Source organism: Amblyomma mixtum, chromosome 5 (genome assembly GCF_055824585.1).
Source record: "Amblyomma mixtum isolate Tamu chromosome 5, ASM5582458v1, whole genome shotgun sequence".
In the NCBI taxonomy this organism is placed as follows: domain Eukaryota; kingdom Metazoa; phylum Arthropoda; class Arachnida; order Ixodida; family Ixodidae; genus Amblyomma; species Amblyomma mixtum.
This window is the reverse complement of record NC_143016.1, coordinates 144,373,322-144,396,657: the sequence shown is the minus strand read 5'-3', so window position 1 is coordinate 144,396,657 and position 23,336 is coordinate 144,373,322. Positions and strand designations below refer to the sequence as shown.

At 46.9% G+C, this 23,336-nt stretch overlaps 1 protein-coding gene across 1 annotated transcript; it reads left to right on the top strand.

Annotated features, from left to right (window-relative positions):
- Positions 1 to 10,419: 10,419 nt before the first annotated feature.
- On the top strand, positions 10,420 to 15,070 carry LOC149343969 (uncharacterized). Its single transcript, XM_089547114.1, has 2 exons — positions 10,420 to 11,115; positions 14,696 to 15,070. The coding sequence occupies exons 1-2, from the start codon at positions 10,696 to 10,698 to the stop codon at positions 15,068 to 15,070; spliced, it is 795 nt and encodes a 264-aa protein (XP_089403240.1). The 5' UTR covers positions 10,420 to 10,695.
- The last annotated feature ends 8,266 nt before the right edge of the window (positions 15,071 to 23,336 follow it).

Below are 23,336 nucleotides of genomic sequence, written 5' to 3'. Positions count from 1 at the left end.
AGAGAAAAAAGTCTACCATGTGCTTTGCTCCCGTGGTGGAGATCATACAGGCCCAAGGCATTGTCCTGCGTTCATCTTTGCACCCTCTACAAAACTGTTCAGTGTGCTCCTGTGTTTTCGGTGCTTTAGCCCTAGCACAACCATTAATGTACGCAGCACGCATAGACATTGCATGTTGATGCGATGACACGGGCAAAACGGCCAAAATATCAGGCAAAGAGCATGACATGCCTTTGATGCATACAATGTGTTTAATGACAACAAGACCGTGCTGCTTTTCCAGGCATTTTCAGATAAAATCATCCCCTTCAAAGATGACTCTTGCATGGGAGGCAAACAAAGCAAGGACAGGGTCACCATCCTACTTGCCGCCAACATGACTGGCACACAGCCATGCTGTTGGCACACAGTGTCTACCACTCCTTGTGGTTAGGAGACCGCAATAACAGTGTGTCAAGAATGCAAGGCACCTTGCTTTGACTACCAAGCGAACAATAAGGCTTGAATGACATCCAGCATTCCTCGCTGCTGGTTGCGTCAGCTCGACTGATGCTTTCGCGCTTAGAAATGCAATGTGCTGGTGGTGCATGTCTTGGGAAGGGGGGTTCATCTTCCATAGTGACTCAGGCGCTGAGGGATGCTGTAGTGAAAGGCTCCAGAACGTTCGACCCCCTGGGGATCTTTAACGTGGGCTGGCATCGCAAAGTACAAGGACCTCTAGAATTTCGCTTCCATTGAAATTCGACCGCCGCAGACAGGATCGAACCCGTGTCGTTCAGGTCAGGAGCCGTGCATTATAACCACTGAGCCACTGCAGTGGCCAGCAAATAAAGCAAATAAAGGCTGTTAGCACAGAATATGGAAGTTCATACCTTTATTTGGTCATGTAATAAGTCTGCACCTGAATATGTACACTCCCTACAGCTGCGGCCGTTACAACAGCACAAAGTCATTCTCTGTAAAAATTACCAATGCACTTTTGCACAACGTAATCAGTGCAATAAAATTTTCTGTGCATTACGAAGATTTTATTTGTTTCCAGAACTATCTTTCTGGTCAACACTTTTGAAAAATGCAGTATTGCTAAAAGTGCAATATTTTTTGCAAATTCTGGGCATGGACTTCGAATTCAACGCCTCGTAATTAGGATGCGTGCTTGCCAAATGAAGACTTATTTACAACTTTAATAAGTGGCTTGGTCAGGCGTAGCCAATGGCAGCAATAATAGCAATTAAAAATGTCATGCTTACATGCAGTGTTAATCAATATTTAGGTACATTATAATTACAATACCAGGTGTCAAAAGCTCCTTTTGAGTAAAGACAGCCAAAATAATACGCAATAAAACGCGCAGCTCACACGATTTGTAAATTTTTGCTACCAGACCAAAACTTTCCCTCAATTGCACACTGCGAAGTATAGGCCTTTTCAGTAGTGTAAGAAAACACCCAAAGGATTGGGCTTAAAACCGGCGTTACGTGAAAAACCATGAACAAAAACAATGAAACAATGAGCCACTCAACTAATTTTTCTCTGCAGTAGGCCAAGTGCAGTTATCAGATGCACAGTAAAAACTGAAGGTTCAAGGTGGTAGGGCAGATAGTTCTGCATTAAATTTGTTAACGGTAGCGTAGAGTAATAAGTCAGTTTTATTCACGCACAAGTTGCCTTCTTGATACAAACGATTCCATCAGTTCCACACGGAAGGAGAGCTAGTAGGTCAGTAAAACATCAGTTTCATTGTATACAGCCAGGAGCATAGGGTATACTTTACCTAAGAAATGAAAGCCATTTCATTTCAAGCCCAAAATAAGAAATTCATTCATGAAAAGTGCCCAATCATTTGTGGTAAAAATATTTACCTTGTGGAAACCCACAAAATTCCAGGACACTGCAATGTTACACCTATTAGGTGCGGACAAGAAGGGCTTTAACGCCTGTTTGTTCTCCAAACAGTCACTGACAGATTGGCAGTATAAAACAGCACAGGAAAAAGATAACGGTCAACTGATCACTGCTAGTGGTTCCAGCTCTACTAAAGTGAACATTTGTCCCACTCCAAGTATGTCACCAGGTCAAAGTTCAAAGTTCCGAAGTTCAAAGTAAGTGGACTTTCCATGTTAAAGCCAAAATTACGAAGTCAGTCGGCTATTCGTTATGCGCGTCTGTCTATTTAAACTAAGCCTTATTATGGTGCTTTCCAAGCTCTCCAGAACAGTCGAATAACACTTCCCGATCTCGGAGTTACAATTAGCTGCCTTAGGGAGGAAAATTGGTTTTTGAGGTAACGAAATGGCACAGTATCTGTTTAACATCATGGTGGACACCTGAACCGAGCTGTAAGGGAAGGGGTACAGGAGGAAGTCAGAGAAGAAAGAGATGCCATAGTGGAGGGCCCTGGAATAAATTCGACCTCTTGGGGATGCTCAACGTGCGATGACACGTGCAACATAGGCGTGCAACATATACGTGGAACACAGGCGCCTTTCGCGTTTCACCTCCATTGAAACGCGGCCGCCGCAGCTGTGTTCACACCTGGGAGCTTCGCTTCAGTAGCTGAGTGCCCTAATCACCGAGCCATTGCGGCGGGGAGCTTTAGGAAGGAGATATAGCTAATCGCAGCGGAAGCCTCCACAGCAACTGGTGGTAGGTCGGCCTCATCGTCATCACCTTCATCATTTTCCTGGCGACTGGACAGTGTTCAGTGGGCAGTGTTAATGCTTGTATTTTCGTCAGTGACTGGCTCTCCGATGCCGGGGTCACCACCAGCAATATCATCTCAGCAATATCTCCGCCTCCAGAAAAAAGAGGGTTTCTGACAGCGGGGGCGGTTTTACAGGGTCTCATAGTCCGCTGTAACCAATTTGTGCGGCCACTATAGTTTGTTGTATCTGATACGATGCCATAGCCCTAATACATATTTTGATGGTAGCACCACCGTCACTGGTAATAAGCAAGCATTTTTATAACTGCGGCCATTCTAAGTGGGCTCGCCTGTACTAACGTACCATCCAAGGGACTGAGGCTATTTCTTGCTCCAAACTCTCATTTCTTCTGTTCAAAGTAAAACAGATACTAGGATATAGCTTTAAGACATAGAGAGATGTAAATTTAGGGAAGGAAGGCAGCTGTAATAAAAAGTAATGAAACCTGGTACCCTGAGGCACTGGCGCCGGCAAATGTGGTGTAGCTGAAGGCAGCCAGTGTCCAGGGCCTGGAGGTGCCATCAACCTAGACTGGCAGCTGGTAGCTAAGAATACATAAAAATAAATGATTGCCAAAGACAACAGAAGCAGTGAAGTAAAATAAAAATATGCGCCAAGTCTGCGAGTAGCTTTGTTCCAAACAACCTGAATGTCAACTGGTAGCAAAGGCATGAAGCCTTTCTCCTGCTTGAAAAGTGTTTTCTTTTCCTCCTCACATGAAACACGATACATTTTAGACATTCTCCATAAGAAGCACCTGTTCAAAGTTCCTGGTTCAATAAGTATGACAAATGCTCATTTCTTCTGTTCAAAGGGAAGCAGATACTAGGAAGTGGGTTTGAGAGAAGCAGAAATATTTAAAAGTAGGCAATGAAGGCAGCTATAATAAAATACAATGAAGCCAAGTACCCTGAGGCATTGGTGATGGTGAAGGTGCTGCAGCTGAAGGTGACCAGATGCTCAGGGCTGGATGGTGCCACCACCCCACGCAGGCAGCTGTCAGCTAAGTATATAAAAAAATGGTTGCCAGTGAGAAGAGAAGCAATGAAGTAAAATAAAATACGTGTCAAGTCCATGAGTAGCTTTATTTCAAGCACTGTGAATGTTGACTGGCAGCAATGGCCTAAAGCCTTTTTTTCGCATCTCCTCACATAAAACATGATACACTATAGGTGGTATGCACTGGTGCACAGCCGAGCCGCAGAGCACCCGCCACTGGCCCCTATGATATAGGTGCACATAGTAGAATTCCTGCTCTGCAAACATACAAGTAAAGGGAAAAGAGGTGCATGCTTTCTTTGCGTGCCACATTAAGAGTGCCGTTTGGAATCCACGTGCATCGGATATTGAGCCGGTAGTCGCTGGACGTAGGTTAGCCGCACGTAACTACGTAATAAACAAACGGCACTTCAATTGGGTGACTGCGCTTGTTAGCGCCGCGCGGGCCTGTCAAGGAAACAGGTGCAGCAATGAAAGTTGGTCGCGGGTGTGGTTAATTTTTATCGATTGTGGCTAGAAGCTAGAGCAGTGATCAGTGACAGCAGCACTTCCGTGAAACCGGAGAGCTGCATGCCGTTCCGGCACATACGTAGAGAAGAGATCAGTGACCAGGGGCCACCAGATAGCTCCGATCTCTATTACATGTCTGACCTTGATATAATGCTCACTCCCTACAGAAACAGCAAACTATTTTTCATCGAGCGCTGTGTTGTAAGAAAAAGAGACATGACACTGAAGAAGTGTGCACTACCAAGTGTCAGGTAGCACGTATTCTTGTGTCGAATTTTGTCGACGTTGTACGCACAGTGCAAAAGTGAACAACTACCTTGCCCCTTGCTGCCTTATGAAAGGCTGTTGTGACAATGTATGACCACCTTTGTGCACAAGAATGACTGCTCCAGAGTGGTAACAAGGATTTCGAAGTCTGGTCATGCATATTGCATTGTGTGCAGAGGACTCCAACACAAGAAATAACCGCCGCTTTTTTTCAGAGATGTAACTGGCATCCTCATGCATCACAGACACCGTAGCGAGAGGCCGGATCCGTGATCACTTCCCCGCGGATGTGTCTTAACTAAATGCGGCTTTCTGGTTTCATAGAAGTGCAGCTGTCATTGACCACTATCCAAGGCTTGGTCCCGGAATCGAGAGGAACCAAATCTGCACCCAACTTTCATCGCTGCACCTTTTTCCTCAACAGGCTTGAGCAGCGCTAATAAGCGCAGCTGCCCAATTGAAGTGATGTTCGTTTACGACGTAGTTACCTGCAGTTATCGCGCCCAGCGACTACTGGCCGAATCTCTGATGCACGCAGATTCCACATGGCAATTTAAATGCTACACGCAAAATAAACATGCTTGCGGAGCAAGAGTTCGTCTGCTATGTGCACCTGAATCATGGCGGCCGGCGGCGCTGCACTGCAGCGTGGCTGTGCGCCAGTACGTACCACCTGTAGACATTCTTCCATAAGAATAATTTGTTGAAAGTCGCTGGTTGAATAATTATTATAAATGCACATTTCTTTTGTTCAAAGGGAAGCAGATACAAGGATGTAGCTTTGAGACATGCAGAAATATTTAAAATTATGCCAGGAAGGCAGCTGTCATAAGAAAGGAATGAAACCAAGTACCTTCAGGCACTGGTGACAGTGAAGCTGGAGCAGCTGAAGGGAGGACGTGTCCAGGGCCAGACGGTGCCACCACCCTAGACTGGCAGCTGGCAGCTAAGAATAAATATACGTACAACGAGAAGTGGTTGCCAGTGACTACAACAGAACTTTCTCTCTGCTTGCAAAGTATTTACTTTGTCTCCTCACATGAGACAAACTAATCACACATTCTCTACAACAAGCACGTGCTGAAATTTTATGGTTCAATAACTATTTAATAGGTACAAAAATCCTATCTCGATCAAGCATACCGAACAAATAGGTTAGAGGATATGCTCTTGTCCCACAGTACAAGCAAGCATGCCCTGAGAGTAAGCTAGGACGACTCGAACAGTAGGTTAGCATTAACCTTTTGCGCACCGCATTCAAAGATCTTTGCACATAGCACCTTTTATAGCTGCTCGTTCGTCTTCCTGAGGTTGATCACCTCAGCCCGAAGGTGCTCCACTTCCTTTTCCATTTTGGTGACGTTGCAGAGCAAGCTGCCGCCTGCTGCAACGTCTTGGCTGTCGAGAAGGCTCTCCTCAGCTCTCCGCTGAGAAGTAGCCCTCGATCTCACGTCCTGCCTTGCCTACAACCAAGAAATCAAGATGACAGAACCTCATGCTTAGATCGCACAAAAGACATTGAAGAAAACATGCCAAATAAATGAGAGCCTATCCTGAACCAGCAACACATAAACAGTCATATCCAGGTTGCCAAGACTAGAAAAGGTTTCAACCAAATGTGTTATTTGCCGTGTGTCACGCAATCTTTTCGAAGGTGCACCTATCATAAGTATGTCCATTATTGCATTCTCTCACAAAGTATCATTTAGGAAATATGATGAACAATATCCACCATTTTGAGCTGTCTTTAGGTGCAATTATTTCAGAATTCAAACAAATGATGTACCCTACCGAATAAGTTGCTGAGATCTATTTTTCAATTAGCATAGAGGAGGCACTAACGCTTTCATTTATCTCCAACCCAAATCAGGAAAAGCAACCAAACAGCCATGCATGGTACTGAAAAAGCAATGCGGTGAAATGTGGGCACTTCCCAGCTAGAAAGGAATGAACGGACAAAAGCACAATAGGCCCGCGGACTATTAAACAGCGGGTGACAAAAACTGCGCGTCCCAAGATGCATCACATTACAAATGAAGCACTGAAAAGAAATGCGAGCCAAGATGTGCTTGGTTCACATTATAGCGGCAGTACGAACAGCGCGGCGGCAAGAAATGCGAACAGCGGAGTGCATAGGGACCGCGCGTTTTGCATATTTTTTATTGCGACTGTACACACGTGCGTGTGATTATTTAGAACGCCGAAGCGCGCGCTCTAGACTGGTTTGCTCACCGCTGTGCGGCGACATCCGTAGCTGATTCTGCTACTTTCCTGGTAAGGATACCGCTGCCCTAACGTCTACAACCTCGGAAAGGAGGCCAATACCTTGCACTTTAATATCCTACTTTCAAACCCGGTTCTTGGGAACAAAAAAAAAATACTTTTCAGATTTCTCAACATTGCCGAGATGTTCGCAATGCCGAAAACACGCTGAGCTCCTAAGCGATTGAAACCTACAGCCTGGTGGCATCACAGTTCAGTGCATGCCATTCCTCAGTTCTCGCCGTATAGGAATGCAAAATGCGTATTAACTCCACGCGTACGGCACAGGGCAATCAACTAGTTGCTTACTTCAGTACAGTTAGTTTCGGGCTAGTTGGTATTCTTGACTTAAGCTCATGGTTCTTCAGCGCGACGGCACACGGCCAAAGAAAAGAAGCAGGAAGAGAAGAAGGACGAATATGGCGCTGTGTTCGTCCTTCTCGTTGCTTCGTTGTTCGTTGCTTACCTTCTTTTTGGGTTGCACGCCTTGGCTGCCGCGGTTAGTTGACCTCTCTCTGCGTTCTTCCCGCCGCGACATCATTCCTTCTTCGGTTTCTGTTGAAAAGCATCATAATATCAGAACGAACACGTCTTACGAGCACTGGTCAAAGGCGCATTTGAGTAAAGCTGGACTGACAGCTCATGTAAATAATCCTGGCGTCGTAAAAACCCCCGCGTGTTTTGTCGTCGCCCTGCCAAAACACTTCGTATAATTTGCCTCGCTCGAAATCTTCAATATCTCGAGGGACGAAGTTCCCAGTATTGTTGTCTTTGACGAAGTATTTTCGCTGTTCGCCGTCGTATTGAATCAGTACGTAGTACATTGGAGCTAAGTAGTGCTCACACGCCACAACGACGCCGACGTCCCTTTGTTGACTACGCTCAGCACATGTAGCACATGACAGCAGGCCGAACCGCGTTAGAGTAGCGATTCTCAAGGTTCAACTTTAGTGGCGCGAACGCACACTTGGAGAAGAAATACTCTGCGGTACTTGGGCCGATGGCGCTACCGCCGGCTTGCGCGCTGCTGTCGACCTGGTGTATATGCAAGCAGTGCCTTCTTCTCGAACCTGTTGCTATTTTCTTGCTGTCGTTAGTTCGCTGAAGCACGAAACCTTTAAAGAGGTCGTGAAGTTTGCTGCAAGGTTCTTTTTTTAATCGAGCAGTTTCAGTAGAAGTTGACTTCGTTACGATTGCGTGTAGCGATTTAGACTTTCAAGCGCCCTATTAAGCGTCATTACAAACTGTAATAACGAAGAGCCGACCACAGAAAAAAGAGGATATGCACAACCATAGAGGAGAACCTCTATATACCAAGATCTGCCAGAGCGAGAATCAACCACATGGGCGAAATCCAACCGTCCTTGAATATATATGCATTGCGGAGTGACATTGGTAGAGTTAATATGGCAGCATAACGCACGACAAGGTATGGCCAACCGCGGAAACCGCATAGCATAACGAGAGGCATATGAAACGCGAAAATATACCGAATATGGTTGTGTACGTCGGAGGAAGCGCTTCCCACGTGTAGTCGTTCCTCGTTTGCGTTTGAATTTTTTTGTTCTTTATTCACATCATGCGAAAATAAAAGCTCACCAAATTCCTTACGTCTGGTTGAGCTCACAGAAACACGAACCTGCATCGATCAGAGAGAGCTTCCGGTATTTTCTAGTTTCTACACGTCAAACTCATTAGCTAGCCCGAAGAACCGTAGCGCGCCAGCGGTTTCTACCGCCACCTTGCGAGATATCCAAACGGCTCCTGCTATCGACACTAACCATAATAAGATTACCTTCTTGTCCTAAAACCTTGTCTTACTGATTGCTTTCACTTCAACTGGATTGACTGACAATTTCGTAAATTCTTCAAAGTTTGGTTGCCTCTCAATTGGCATGTTTATATCTTAGGTTCTGCATCTATCATTGGTATGCAGTGATGCAATGCCTATTCCTAATTTATAAATCATTACGCTCAGCTTATCATCCTCTGTAACCGCTAGAAATGATGAATTATATCTTGGATCTCATCAGCTAGAAATGATGGCCTCCAAGTTTCAATCCCCGCGCGGAGGCATGTCCCCAGAGATATTAAGCAGGCTCTAATTCCAAGGCAGTGATGAGGGCACTAATTGCAAAAGGCGCTCGCTCGGGTGCTAGCACACTGAAAAGAGGGAAGAATTAGGAAGAGACGATGCCAGTGCCGTGGCTCGCTCAGTCGTCGTTCTTCCTCTTTTAGCAGATAGACGAGAGGGTTCCTGCACACTGGTTGAGAGATTGGACGAGGAGACAAAAGCAGCATACTGTCGCCGTGTGAGCTCTACCAAAAAACTAAACAGGACGGCTGCTAATAGGGAGCCGATGGCTGCGCTTCGGCTGACGAAATCAATTACTCCCTTGTTCCACATCTTCAACTCTGTAAGGAATTCCCCTAAGGCATTGGACTATGATAAAAAGAACAGAAAGCAAATGTAGGCAGGAGTTCCAAGCATTCCTATCATCCGCGTAAGGATTGCACTCACTCTAGCCATCACTTGGAGTTATCTTCACTTCTGGGGAAGTCTATACTTATATTCAGCATCTGTTGTGGCTCTGGCCGGCTTTAAAACACGATAAACCGGCACGGAGCCACAGCAGGTCATTCCCGGGATATTTTATATCCTAAAGTTCTTGGAAGCGGAAATGGTCTCTTTTACAGTTCACTAGATCGCCAACTTCTTTTGTACAGGGTGTCCAGGCTAACTTTAGCAAGGGTTAAAAGATAAAATAGTTGAGCTAGGAAAGGGAAACCACTTACATACACCTACCAACCGGCTTGCGCGTCAAAGGCAATTTTTTGTTTGTCAATTGATTAATTAGCTACTAAGATAATTTTCTAAATGCGTATATATTGACTTTAGACAGGAAATGTCAATAGAAAAATTTGAGAGCACCTTCAGAAACCTCTATTCTGTTTATTTTCGATAAAGAAAGCCTCACGTATAGTTTTTCCGAGCTCCAAAGAAAGTCCACGAAATACAAAAATATCAAGTGACTAGTTAGTGCATTCGCGCGCCACGATTGTGCTGCTCTCAATCTTGGCTTGAGTGAACGAAATTAGCTGCTGGCAAGCATGGAGGAAGAAAAAAACTTCATGCTGGCAAGGCGCGACGACCTTATTGCTCCGGTAGGCCGATATGTCGACAGTGGTTGCGGCGCAGCTTGCGCCGTCACGCTTGCCGACTGGCTCGCGCGGGCGTCGCAACCGCCGTGGACATAGAGGCTTGCCGGAGCAGTGGGGTCGTCGCCATACCAGCAGCTAATTTCGTTCACTCAAGTCAGGATTGAGAGCAGCACAATCGTGCCTCACTAATGCGCTAGACACGTGATTTTTTTTTTGTATTTCGTGGACTTTCTTTGGAGCTCGGAAGAGAGATATAGGTGAAGCTTTCTTTATCGTAAATAAATAGTATCGGGGCTTCTGAAGGTGCTCTCAACATTACTATTCACATCTGCCATCTAAAGTCAATATTTAGGGATTTAGAAAAATTATCTTAATTACCTCTTAATTAATAGCAATACCAAAATTTCCTAGATAAGCAAGCCGGCTGGTAGATGTATGTAAGTGGTGTTTCCCTGGCCCGCCTCAAATATCTTATTTTTTAAATCTTGGCCAAAGTTAGCCTCAACAGCCTGTATATCTTACCTTTCCCCTTTATCCTTCATGTTACCGATTACATTTTATGCGCTCAGGCGATGCACACGACGAGCAAATTAATTCTCAAATGTGCGTCGATAGCATTATGTTCAGTTCGAACAATTGACCCTTTTATCATGAAGTAAACTCTTATTTGTTCGTGATATCCCGTCAGCCGACGAGCATTCGAGAGGTGTGTTCGATTCAGCGTGGTGGAAACGGTGTTAGGGCCGTCCAAGCAGATCAGGTTGTTAGTGGGCGAAGAGGAAGAAGAAATATGGACCAACATGGAGCGGCTACCACCAGGCAGGAGGCTGCAGTTTCACCGAAAAGGTGGTGGCCTCAGAACTTGCCGGCCAAGACGCAATCTCTGTTCTGTGCGAACTGCAAGGGATGCGCGCTGCCCCAAAGTCAGCACGGCTTGGAACACGCCAAACTGCCATCAGCAGAACCAGCGCCGCTAACACAAGCCACCCATCAGCATCACCCCCACCACGCTGACCACGCTGCCTCCAGCCACCCGCACCAGCCACACGCGAAAGCGCACGGTCATCATGCTGTGCCTCACGTGGTGCCGCATCGTGACGATGTCTTGCAGAAGCGCACTGCGGAGGAAGAATTGCAGACCAATGTATTCTACACCGCGGTCCAGGAACGAACCGGTCTGCACGCAATGAAGGGACTCTTTCCGACGCAGGTAAGACGAATGCAAGCCCGCAGGTTTTCGCAGTGTTTCTCCTAGACAGATTGGCTTTTCTTAACTCAAAGCATTTATAGAACACGCAACATTCGAAATTCTCCGCTGACGTGGTGCACAAAAATAATAATTTAATTATTCTTGAGTTCGTTTGCTACTGCACATAGCGTATAAGCACGCAGTGTTTTGTGGCGACTGTCAGGTCACCAGGGTCAGAGCGATCACGCTTATCAGTTATAAGAAAATAAAACAAGTGAGAACGATACCCAATGCCGATGAAAAACAAGAATGGGAAACAATGCTTAACAAAAAGGAAAAAAAGTCCACAGCGCGGTGGGAATAAATTTTTAAACAACAAGGTGAAATCAGGGCTTCAAAAAGTGGAATGTGTTGCGGAAGCCGAAATATTGAGTATAGTAGATTTTCTCCTGTCGTCGCCAATTGTACACACTGACATTTTTAACAACCAAACTTGGGACCTACTGACTTGGAGAAGAAAGTGCCCGTTCGTAAGCTGTCGATCACCATAGTAAAAGAGCTCGCTGGAGTATTGCAACCAACCCACGATCTAGGCGTCTTTTTTGAACACTCTAAAAATGCCTGACACGTGATGAACACTACCACAAAAAACTTGGAGAGCACTACAATCTGCTGCGTTGGAGAAATGGGAAAGCATTAGCGTTTGAACGTGAGCAACTTTTTTGAAAATCATCGTTGTCACAGGACACTTAAAACGTGATCCTTGGTTGGTGCCAGAAACGTTTTTGCAAGCCATTGTTGTCACGTGACACTTATCACGTGACCCTTGGATAATATCAGCAATTTTTTTTGGAAGTCATCGTTGTCTAACATCAGTACACATCCCCAACACGCTTTATCCTGATACGTACCTAAACGCGCTAACGTGCCTCTGAAACACGCTTGAACCAACGGCCCTTCGTGGCTTATGCGTTGCCTGCCAACTTGGCACGCAGTGGGCCGTGGTTCGTCCCGCAATTCCGGCGAATTTTTTTATTGCGAAAGCAATACTACGCCAGGTCTAACCGCTCGTCGCGTGGTCCGACGACCCCCTGCTCGTCGAGGAGCCGCCGTCGCGCCTAACAGATGGTGTGTTCTCAATTGGTCGAAATGGTCGTGACCTCACTGTGCGCGACTTACAAACGAGTCCAATTGTACTTTAGCTAGTAACCATGCAGCCAATTAAAGAGATCGTATAGTGATGCTCCATGTAAATAGGTCTGAGTTTCGTTAATTGCTTAATTAAGAAATTAGTCTAATGAAACCGAGTAGGAAATTGGTCAAGTTGGGCAATCGAGCCAGGGTCTCCGGAGTGGGAGACGAGCACGCTAACCACTCCGCCATGCAAGCTCGATGGCTTGGAATTAACAAAGGCGCGTCTAGTGAATACGCTGTCTTGTTTACTCCCGTCGTCCTTGCTTCCCTTACGTCGAGGTTCAGGTTCCACCGAGATATGCGAGACAGATACATTTCCTTTCCTCAAAAACCAGTTTACCGACGAGCAGGGCGTAGAGCCGAACGGGCGATGGCGTTCTGTAGACTTCCTGGCAGCGTTGCAAGACGCTGTCGCGTTCCACTCTTAGAGGCGAAGCTTAAAATCTTAACCACACATCAGTGACACAAACAGCAACAGCGTGCTTAAGGCTTTCGCCTCACCGCACTTTAGGTCAACTGACGTAACCCCTGAATTTTTCTTTTTTTAGAATTAGGTGACATGAGAGGTACCATTTCCTAGGGACAGATTTTGCAGACACATGTTGCAAACAACTTCCGGTGACGCGTTTTCCTTCCTATGAAGCATATAATGCTTTTGCATTAATAAAATAACCGCGAGCACCGCTTCACTGTCGGGCGAGAAGCGTAGTTGGAGGGAGTGAATGCGTAGCGCGTCTGCCGGATGTGAAAAAAATATATTATCCTCTATTATACATTCAGGTTTTCAAAAAGGCGGAATACGTGAGGTTGCACAAAATTTTGGGCTAGCCCAGCGTATATCGATCACCTTGACGAAGTTTTTAATTCAATGAAGGCTGACTGAGCCATCACGCTCTCCTGTTCTTTTGGTGCCCAAATATTCTTGGCAGTAGCCCCGCGCCCTCATTCCGGAACGCGTAAGCAGGTGCCGGTGTGTATATCTCGCTGCCGCCGAAACGCCTTGTCCGCTCGGGACAGTGCTTCTGGGTTCGAATGGGTTCGAAGGGCGGGTCTGAGAGCACATCGCTTATAGTGATGTCATATAAATTGTTGTTGTACTTATCTAGCTTTATTTTAAGCAGGCAAAAAATGCTACTTCAGCAACGGCTTCTTTAAAACCTGCCAGCCGACTGTGTTTCATGACGATTTAGAAATTTCTCATGCACGCATCGTTGTTGGAGCCAACGTTTTTGAAGCTATAGCTAAGAGCGTTACATAATCACGCGTTTATACCTTATGAAAAAACGATCGGAGACTACGGAAAGTGACTCACAGCGATGCTGGGTTGATTTAAACTCGCATTGGGTGCTGTTGCGGCCCGGGTAGCATGGCCGGACCGAAGATGGGACGAGGAGGATGGGAGACTGTGTTAGGAGGAAGGCAACGAAAACGTTATACACTTATTTACATTATTTACAAAGAGCGACTGAGAAATACTCTCAGTTGACGGGAACTTCTTCGTCAACCGGAGTCGACGGGAGCTAGCAGGCTTCTCTCTCGGCCACACTCACAGCCGAGTTAAATAGGGTTCGGATACCCCAGATCCCTGCCTGGGGAATAAATTTCGCAGAGCACTGCCCAATCGGATGGACCGAAGTGGACGCTGGTGTTACCATCCACGGCAAGGGCGGTGCGGGCTGTTCCGCTCTCTCGCAGCTCGGTCGATGGGAAGGGGTAGATGCTGACCAATGCTGTTTTCTTGTCATGTGCATATATTATGTACGGTCACGGCCACCCACTCCTGCCCAAGGCCTTGCATAATGTTGGCAGTACCTGTAAAATAAATAAATAAATAATCCAACACCGCTGGAAAGGAATCTCCCGCAGTCTACCAGCAAGTGAATGAACGTGCTTCTCCGCCGGATGTCCAGAACACGAGACCTTTGTCGAGGACACAGCTGTATTCAATTAACAACCAGCGTGACTGTGCGTATCACCCCTCCGTCCCTCGACGACCCGAGGGTATACCCTCGGCTTGACTGGCGTCGCCACGTCGCCTCCGCTTCCGCTGTGGTTGCCGCTGTCAAATTTGCGCCCTTAAGCCCCCTTCGCATCTTCAGCCTTCGCTGCGGCTGCCGTGGTCACCTCCGCTCAAGGTAGTCCGCTGCACTAATCCACTTAGGCTAGGAGGGGGGCATCAAAAGCACTACACCGCACCGCCGCCGTCGCGATGTTGTCGACCTTGTCGACCGTTCACGGTTGCTGCTTGATCGGGCCCACGTGGCCAGAAGTACAATCACAACAGTGCTGACTGTCCCAAGAACGTTGGTTCATCTTAGCTCTGACAGCTTATATACGACATAAGCGTAAATACCATAGAGCGGGCACAAGCAAGCAACATTGTCATCTCGCAAAATGCGCAATGCAGGGCACGGACAAGCCATCCATGAAGTTCCCGTTGCACGCGTGGGAGGACGACGATGAAGACAGGACGGTGAACCCGTTCGTGATGGTGGCGGCCACGATGCTCATCCTCATCACGCTCTCCGTCGTCTTCTTCCTGTTGAAGTCAAGCGAGCTGGTGGCTGCCTTGGAGAAGACGACAACCACCGAAGAACCTACCGGACTGAGACCACGCGGCCTTGAAGCGACGCACTCGGCTTTCTATACTGTGTCGACAGGAGAGCGCGCTTCAACGGGCAGCGCTCAAACCACTGGTGGAGAATCGTCGGTTGTAGAGCCGTTGGACGGGCTTTTGGAGGTCACTGCCGACGGCACCGACACTCTCCGCGGGGTGCGCTGAATTGTGATAACATTCGCATACATAAAATAGTGGTGTGCAACCTCTCATTTAGTTCTACCTCTGTAACTTTAAACATCTGCGAGCCACCAATTCATAGCGAGAAAAAGAGGAAACGTTAGTCCCAGACGGGGACACTTAATCGCTGTTATCGTGTGAAAAAGCGATAGCATGGCCGCTCCCAATACACACCAATACCGTAGGCACTATTAGTGCGACTCACTTCCATAGTCACCCTTCCATGTGTTGGTGTACGGTTCGACACCCGACCATTTACTGGAACAAGTTGAGACTAGCAGTTCTGTGCTAGATCTCACGCAGACTCTGACGCTATTAGTAACGCACTTTTGCGACAGTATGGTGGCCCATAGTCTTTACTCCTAAAACCGCCGCCTCACCGAGCGTGACAGGCACACAACACCGGAAAAACTGCTCAACAGAGTGCTTATGCTACCGCTTAATATTCCTTACTGATCGCTACCTACGAACTGTTGCATCGTACCGCCAGTTTCTTTATTCGCGTCTACCCATTTACATCTTACAGTCCTCGCGTTCGGTAAATATTGACCAATCTGATTTTATAAGTTACTGTTCAAGGGAAAAGCCGCGAGGAAGCTTAGAACAGTACCTCTCCATTTCTCTTGAAGCAATACCTTGAAGCAATTCCTTGAAGCAATACCTTTTCTGTGCGCAAACTCTCAAATACACGAAACATTCCTGAAGCGTCGTGCACGCCTGGGGATCATAATCATCATCATCCTATGTTTCCTTTTGCGATGTTGATCCCTGCTAGTTGTAGAGTTTTTGAATTTGTGGATTAGGAATGCTTCTATATTCTATTCCTTGTAGATTTAAAGCCATATTGGAGAATGAATTGCTTCAGCTCATCGAAGTTGTCTCCACGTTGATTAAAATGTCCCGAAACTGCATTTTCAACGTTCTTTCCTATGTCAGCGAGGTGGTCATTTAGTGTTGCCCTTATTGATTGTACTGTTTCTGACAGGAAGGAGGAGCATGTAAGCATGTAAATAACATTGAGAAGACGCGCAGATCAAGCTAGTCGTTAAAGTCGCTTGCCGCCCTGCTTACAGTAGTGTCGATGTGTGAATGTTTCTATGTCTTGCAAATAGATCGAAAGCATGAGCTTACTGTTGGGGGGCGGGGGGGGGGGGGGGGGTTGTTATCAAGCCTAGTTTGCACCAAGACATCTTTCAGGCTTATCTTTTGTCTGCACCGGGGAGCATTTATTTAGAAAGGGCACCGGGGAGCCCTTTCTCCACCGGGGAGTATATTCTTGAGGCGGTGGTTTCCAGTTAAGATAGGGCGGTATCTCGGCAGAACATTGTTTATGGTACGAAGTGCGTTACAGTATTTCGTTATATCTGCAGAAGGCCGTTCACTCTTAAATTTTGGACTTCTTTAGAGTACATCACCTCGGTTTCGAGCCGCCGCGGTGGCTCAGTGGTTATGGTGCTCGGCTGCTGACCCGAAAGACGCGGGTTCAATCCCGGCCGCGGCAGCTGAATTTCTTTGGAGGAGAAATTCTAGAGGCCCGTGTACTGTGCGATGTCAGTGCACGTTAAAGAACCGCAGGTGGTCGAAATTTCCGGAGCCCTCCACTACGGCGTCTCTTATAGCCTTAGTTGCTTTGGGACGTTAAACCCCATAAACCAAACCAAACCAAACCTTGGTTTAGACAGGTTTCTCGCTGCAAAACATTATTCAAGATGTTCTGGGGTAGCTTCTATGAATTAGGGTGGTTTTTTTCATGTTTCAAGCCGTCGTCGGCGGCACCTATTCTTCTAAGACGCGGTGACTGTCCTATGAATGTGCCTTTCTTACAGTGCCGGAAATTATGGCTAGCAAAATCTATTTCTGTCGGTCTGTAGTCTTCTTTGAGAGGATGGCTTTAAGGGGGCGAATTTCTAAACTAAAAGTAGTGTCTAGACGCCTCCTAATGGAGTCGAAGGTACATTTAAGCCCGCTGTGGAATCAATATTTGAGGTGTCATTACTCAGCTTGGGGCCCGAGTTTGGCCAGACGACGACCAGAAAAAGCATACCGCGCTGAGAAAGTGCCTGAGGTATTTTGTCACGCCTCGTTGGGTGGGGGTGTCCTTCCCGGAGAAGGACGCCCGGGGGCAGCGAGCGACGGCGGACGGAACCAAGGGCGCCCGTTAGGGGAAATAAACGGGCAGAGCCATCTTACACATTTTCGTCAGGATCCGTCCCCACCGTGGACAGCTCGCCGCAGTTTTGAGGCCCGCGAAGGGATTACCCATTTTTTTAAGGAGCCGGCCACAGGGTAGACAGCTTGCCGTAGCTGAGGCCCGCGGCGTCGTAAGGACCACATGTGTTTTCGGTGACACGAATCCGCTTGCACCCCTGTTGCTGCACTACACGAATTCTCAGCGAACTTGCAGTTTCTCTTCTCCCTATCCCACGGGTTGATTCTGCATCGAGTGACTCCGCGTGCTACAGTGCTGTGCAAATTTGATTGGGGCCCATCTTGGAGAAATGTGCCTCGTGTTGGGTCGGCCTCTGCCTGTTGAAGGGGCGGGACCTTAGGGGATTTAACGGGGGTGCTGACTGCGAAAGGACGCTCTGGGCCCTGTCGAAAAGGGTCATCCAGTCGCTCTAGGCTATCAACTCTTAAATTTGGCTCTCTTTCTTCAGGGCTGGAATGTCCGCAAGGCCTTGTTCAGTTGTCAATTTCTCTTTAGGCATATTAATATTCTAAACGGTAAGCCTGGCTGGGAAATGGGCTATAAACAAGCATATTTTGAATGTCTTATGAATTAGGGAATAAGCAAAAGCGTTCTTCGATTTTTACGGTGCTAAGAAGTTGTAACCTGATAGCCTAAGTAGTCCCCCGGATAACAGGTCTGGCAGTTAGCTTAGAATTATTTGGCAGAACAGTATATTGGAATCGGTGTCTCACTTCTTAAACCGGCAACGTTTGCTCAGTTTCCCCCTGTTTTTTGTTTCCATTTTTCAACTGGCAAGTTTATTATGCGACCCCTATTTTTCTCCTGGCCTAATGATTATACTGTTCTAGAAGCCAACTGTTTTAGAGCAGCCTTTCCTGTCGAGACAAGGTTTCTTCTGGATATGAGAGTGAAGCAGGAGCTCTGCTTTTTGGACACGGCGTTTCGGAACGTTGTTAATAATTGGCTATTGAACCTGTCCCAGGTTTTCAACGAATTGTATAGGTTTTCAAGCCACAATCTTGCTGAACCATCCAATGCGGAGAAGACGTTCCGGAGCTTAGTGTCGTTGTCCGCGGCATTCAGCGTGGCCGCGTGGTCAAATACATCCAGCCATGGTCCTGCGCCCTCATGGAATATCGTCGGCTGGCGATGCTGGCGAAACACAAGGGTCGCTGTTTGTCGACAACAGGGGAGGCATACCAGAACTGCAAGTCAACTCCTCCAGATGTCATGTAATGGTGACGGCAGTCCGACAGTTAGGAAGGCATCGAAAGGCTTTCAAACAAGACTTTTTTTTCCGATCAGTTACGCCTGCAAAACAACAGAACAGAGCTTTCTCGGAGGTAGTCGATGAACAGAAACATCGCCGCTCTCGGCCGTGCTCAATTTAAAGCAGCAGAGAGTTTCTAGATAAGGTGCGAATAGCATCTACGACATTATCCGATGATAATGATGGTGCTAGTGAATTTTTATGCTGCAAGGGCATCCGCGGCCAAAGAGCGCCATGGCACAAGATATTTTGTTTGGACAACTTAAGCTTGGGTCAAATGCCCATTTCCCAAGAATTTCACCCTCATTAAGCAGAGCACCCAGCCAGGGGAAGCTTGCACCCATTCCATGACCAGTGGGTACCCGGCGCCTCTGGGGATCGAGTCCCCCACCTCTCGCATGAGAGGCGCGCGTTCAACCGCCAGGCCACTGCTGCGGTTCTGCGGCGATCTCTTATAATCTACAAGCAGTTGCGCATGGTTGGGATCTGCTCACATTATGCTTCACAACCAAAGTAATAGAGCCTCATTACGGTGGCTTAGAGCATAAGCAAATAAACACTACAAAGCTACACTATGTAAGGCAACACGGCAACGTGTCGCCTCCACGCCCATGCTCCTTTGCCGTCGAATCTCGTTGGGTCTCAGCTGCAGCGTTTCGTGACGCGCGCAGACCACGCCCTCCTGTGGTCCCTTTCATATTGGCACTACCGGTATATGAACGCCTCCGTTTTCAGTGTATAGTTTAGCTGTTTCGCTTTTTTTGAAGCATTTGTCCATTGATGCGAAGCTATGTAATGCTTACTTGTTTATGCTCAAAGTCGTCTTAAGCGGCTTCATCAATGTTTTTTTATGTCAGATGCAACCAGATTTAACTGGAATGATTGCGCCCCAGCGAAACTGCTTCTACGCTAATAGATATTCTACACGTTTTTCTACTGAATTTAATCCTAGTGCCAGTAGAAATAATTTGAGCGGCGACAGATACAATCTGTTTGTCATGTAATTTAATTTTAGTTCCAAGCACTAAATCTAAGCGCCAGCTTATTTAATTGAAACGCCAACTCGAGCAACGCTAGCGCCAACGAATTTAGTCCGAGTGTCAGCGGTCCTAATCCGGGTGCCAACCAATTTAATAATGTGGAAAATGAATGCGCCACAACATTCCAAAGCACAGAATGCGAATGCCGGAAATAAAGTGAAGTTGAGACAATTTCTGAGACCTACATGCGACACCTAAGAGCCACATCCTCGTCCACTTTTTTTTTTCGCTGATGTTGCAACATCAAAGAGTCACGAGGAGCTGTAAAACTTCAGGATTTGACACAACTTTTGCGGATTTCTGCTTATACGCTAGAGTAGGAAATAAATGTAACGCCTTGTTCTAATTAGCTAGTTAAGCACTGCTGATTGTGCGTAGTCATATGCGATGAATCTGCATGCTGCTTTCAATTACGGCCATCATACTGCTTTTATGCTGCCGCTAGTTTTCGTGGAGTTGCAACCGGTGCAAAATGTTTTCAGGAGGTTCTGGTAACGATTCAACGCCGCTGGAAGAAACAAGAGGGAATAGTGTTACGCAGAGGTCTTCCAGGCGAGACGAGTCATATAACCGGAGTAACGTTTCTTCACTTCATCGCTTTTTCAGTTTTACAAGGAAAAGTGAACGAAGCCACACCGGAGCTTACCACCTATTATATGTCAAGAATAGCTACTGGCGCCAAACTTACAGTGGTGTAGGTTGCTGGCAGTGTATGCTTATACATGCGCAGAAGAGGCCGTCTTTGAATTACCTGGCTAAAAGTATGCCCTCAGTCTTTTTACATATCATCCTCACGCGAAGCTTCTGGTTTAAAAGTTATGGTGGTCGAAAGCAGCGCACTCTACCCGCTGCATTTGCTTCATAGAGTGTTTACCAGAGTCGAGCAACAAACTTCGCCGCTGCTCTCTTTTAGTCATTCCGCGCGGAGTGATGAGCGCCAAGTCTCTCCTCTCGCTGAGGAAAGCTTTGACTTCCTACTTGAACTTCCAAAACACTTTCTCTATAGGGTTAAAAAACGGGCTGTAAGGAGGCACTCAATGATCGAGTGCACTTAGCTGGCCAGGCTTGCCTGTTCTGCATGGCTGTGAGCGGAAGCATTGTCAAAATAAAAATTGCTTCTGAATCAGGCTATTCACTTTGTGCACGGTCTATGTCACTCAAAAATTCATTGAAAACGCCCCAGTGAACCTTCTCGACAGCTGTCTAAATTATGACACCATTTGCTGATATGCAGGCGGTAATATTAAAGTTTGCACATTTGGTGCCGGTCGTCGTCTTCACCGCAGGGTGTGCCTTAACCGCACCGCCGAAGCTCCTAGAACACCATACGTCTCATCTACGTAAAAGCTCAGCAAGCTGGGTCTTTAATACTGCGCCGCCGCGGTGGCTCAGTGGTTATGATGCTCGGCTGCTGACCCGAAAGACGCGGGTTCGAACCTGGCCGCGGAGGTTGAATTTCTTTGGAAGAGAAATTCTAGAGGCCCGTGTACTGTGCGATGTCAGTACACGTTTAAGAGCCCCAGGTGGTCAAAATCTCCGGAGCCCTCCACTACGACGTCTCTCATAGCCTTAGTCGCTTTGGGACGTTAAGCCCCATAAACCAAACCAAACCTTAATACTGCAGCCACTGCACGTATGCTCTGCGGGTGCGTTTTACGTTATCTCTGTTGCGGTCGATTTGCCTCTGATTCACCAACTTCACAGAGTACTCGTGCGCATCCAGCAGGCGAACAATGCTGCTTGTGCTGATGGCGATCCCGGGTAATTGTTCTTCCAACGCCTGCTTTATTTGCTTTAGCCTGAAATCATGGTTGTTTTACACAAATTGTTTAGAGCCGCTACAAGCTACTTTGCGAATTTCTTCGAAGTTCCGTCTTTATTCAACGTTTCTCTATCGGTCGCTGCAGTGTATCTTGCTCTCTTTAAATTAATGAACCATGTGTCTGCTATTTTTTTTCTCAGCTCCTCCACGGCTCGATACATCGAGAATTTTGGCCCGGTCATGTTCGGCGACTTTTCTCTTCTTTCTTAGTGCATCTGAAGGCTTGAACGGCGGTCCGCGTTTTCGTTGTCCTATTAGGACGTAATAGCACGGCTCATCGGCTTCCATGGAAGAAAATAATGCGTGCTAATGTCCATGCAAGGTCAGTGAAAAGGCGTGTGCTTCCACCTGCTTTTGTCATACCACCACCGTGCGGGTTTAGTCCATTGTGGAAAAGCAGCCGACAATGCGGCATACTCAACGGATGCATAAAACTTTCCGTCGGCTGTGAAACTCTCTTGTATTGTTTTTTTACTTTCCCTAGAAAACAATTCTATTTCTTGTAAACGAAACTTCACTTATTTCTAATAATGAGTGCACATGTCTGTGCCTTCCTCTGTTGTCCTAGCATATTGTGCAACAGCAGACGACAATCCGGTAGCATGGCTGCAACAGCAGACGACAATCAGGCAGCATGGAACAGAGGCGCGAAACTTGCCGGCTGCTTTGAAACTGCATCATTAGCTGTGTACCTTTTTTTTCTGAGAAGACTACGTAGGACTAAACTAAGGTGCGGCTCATTGGCATTCTTTTATCTGTCTGACAAAATAATAGTATCTTTTATCGAAAAACAGCTGAATTCACTGTTCCGTAATAAACAGTGCGCACATTAATTTGTGGCATCCTCCGTTCTCGAGATGTTGGCACAATAAAAAGCCAGTAAGCCACATAGCACTGAGCCCCTGTGCAGCTTTTCATGCTTATATTGTGCACTTTAAACGGCGTTCTAGAACACCTGCATCAAGGGAGTATTGGTTATAATACTTATACTAGTTGTGCATTATATGGACGCTTTGCTTAGGCATCGCATGGTCTGAAAAATTGGGTGAAAAATTATCTCACATAGCTTTATTCCTGGCATTCTTGTACTGGATGCTTTAGAGTCCTCTGCTGCATTTGTTTTCCGCATATGGATTAAATCGGTGGGCATCCGTATTAAATGTACTGACGCTTGTGTTAACTGCGCTGGCACACGGATTAAATTGGTTGGCGCTAACATTGTTCGAGATGGCGTTTGGATTAAACACGCTGGCGCTTAGAGTAAATGTTTTCCACTCGCATTAAATAACACGGCATGCAGATTATAGCAGTCAGCGCATAGATTATTTCCGCCGGCACTTGGGATTTAAATCAGTGGGAAAACCTCTAGTGTGTGATTTCGGCGCCCTACCCTACTGCAAGACCAAGTGCCACCGGTGTTCAACGTCCCAGCACCATACCTTATTATGGCCCCAGTGTGACGCTGCAAACTGGTATCTGCGTTACTTGCATATGTACCGGAAGGCGCTAACCACTAATCCACAGCAACAACTGGCAAACGTTTTTTTTTCATGTAAAATCTGAGAATATTCCAGAGCCGCCGGCTCCAGTCATCAGTGAAGTTGCGGTCGCAGCTATACGATTACCGCTGATGGGGCGCTGGGGCTACTTGTCGGCTCTCCGGATTTGCCGCTGATGTTCTGAACCTCCACGCGCGCAGTATTATGAATGGGAAAAAATTACCATGACAATTTCCACAGCACTGGCTCTTCGGACGCGCTCCTGTCCCGCGCACGGGATTGTTGCTACACACGGAGCTCAGCTGCGCTAAACTTGGTATCATACTTCGCGACGTAGCTTCACAGCTGTACTAAATTGCAAGTAAAACATTGTCCTCGCAGCTCTTAAGCCTTCTATAGATGTGAAAGTGTCAGGAAGCTTTGGGCGAT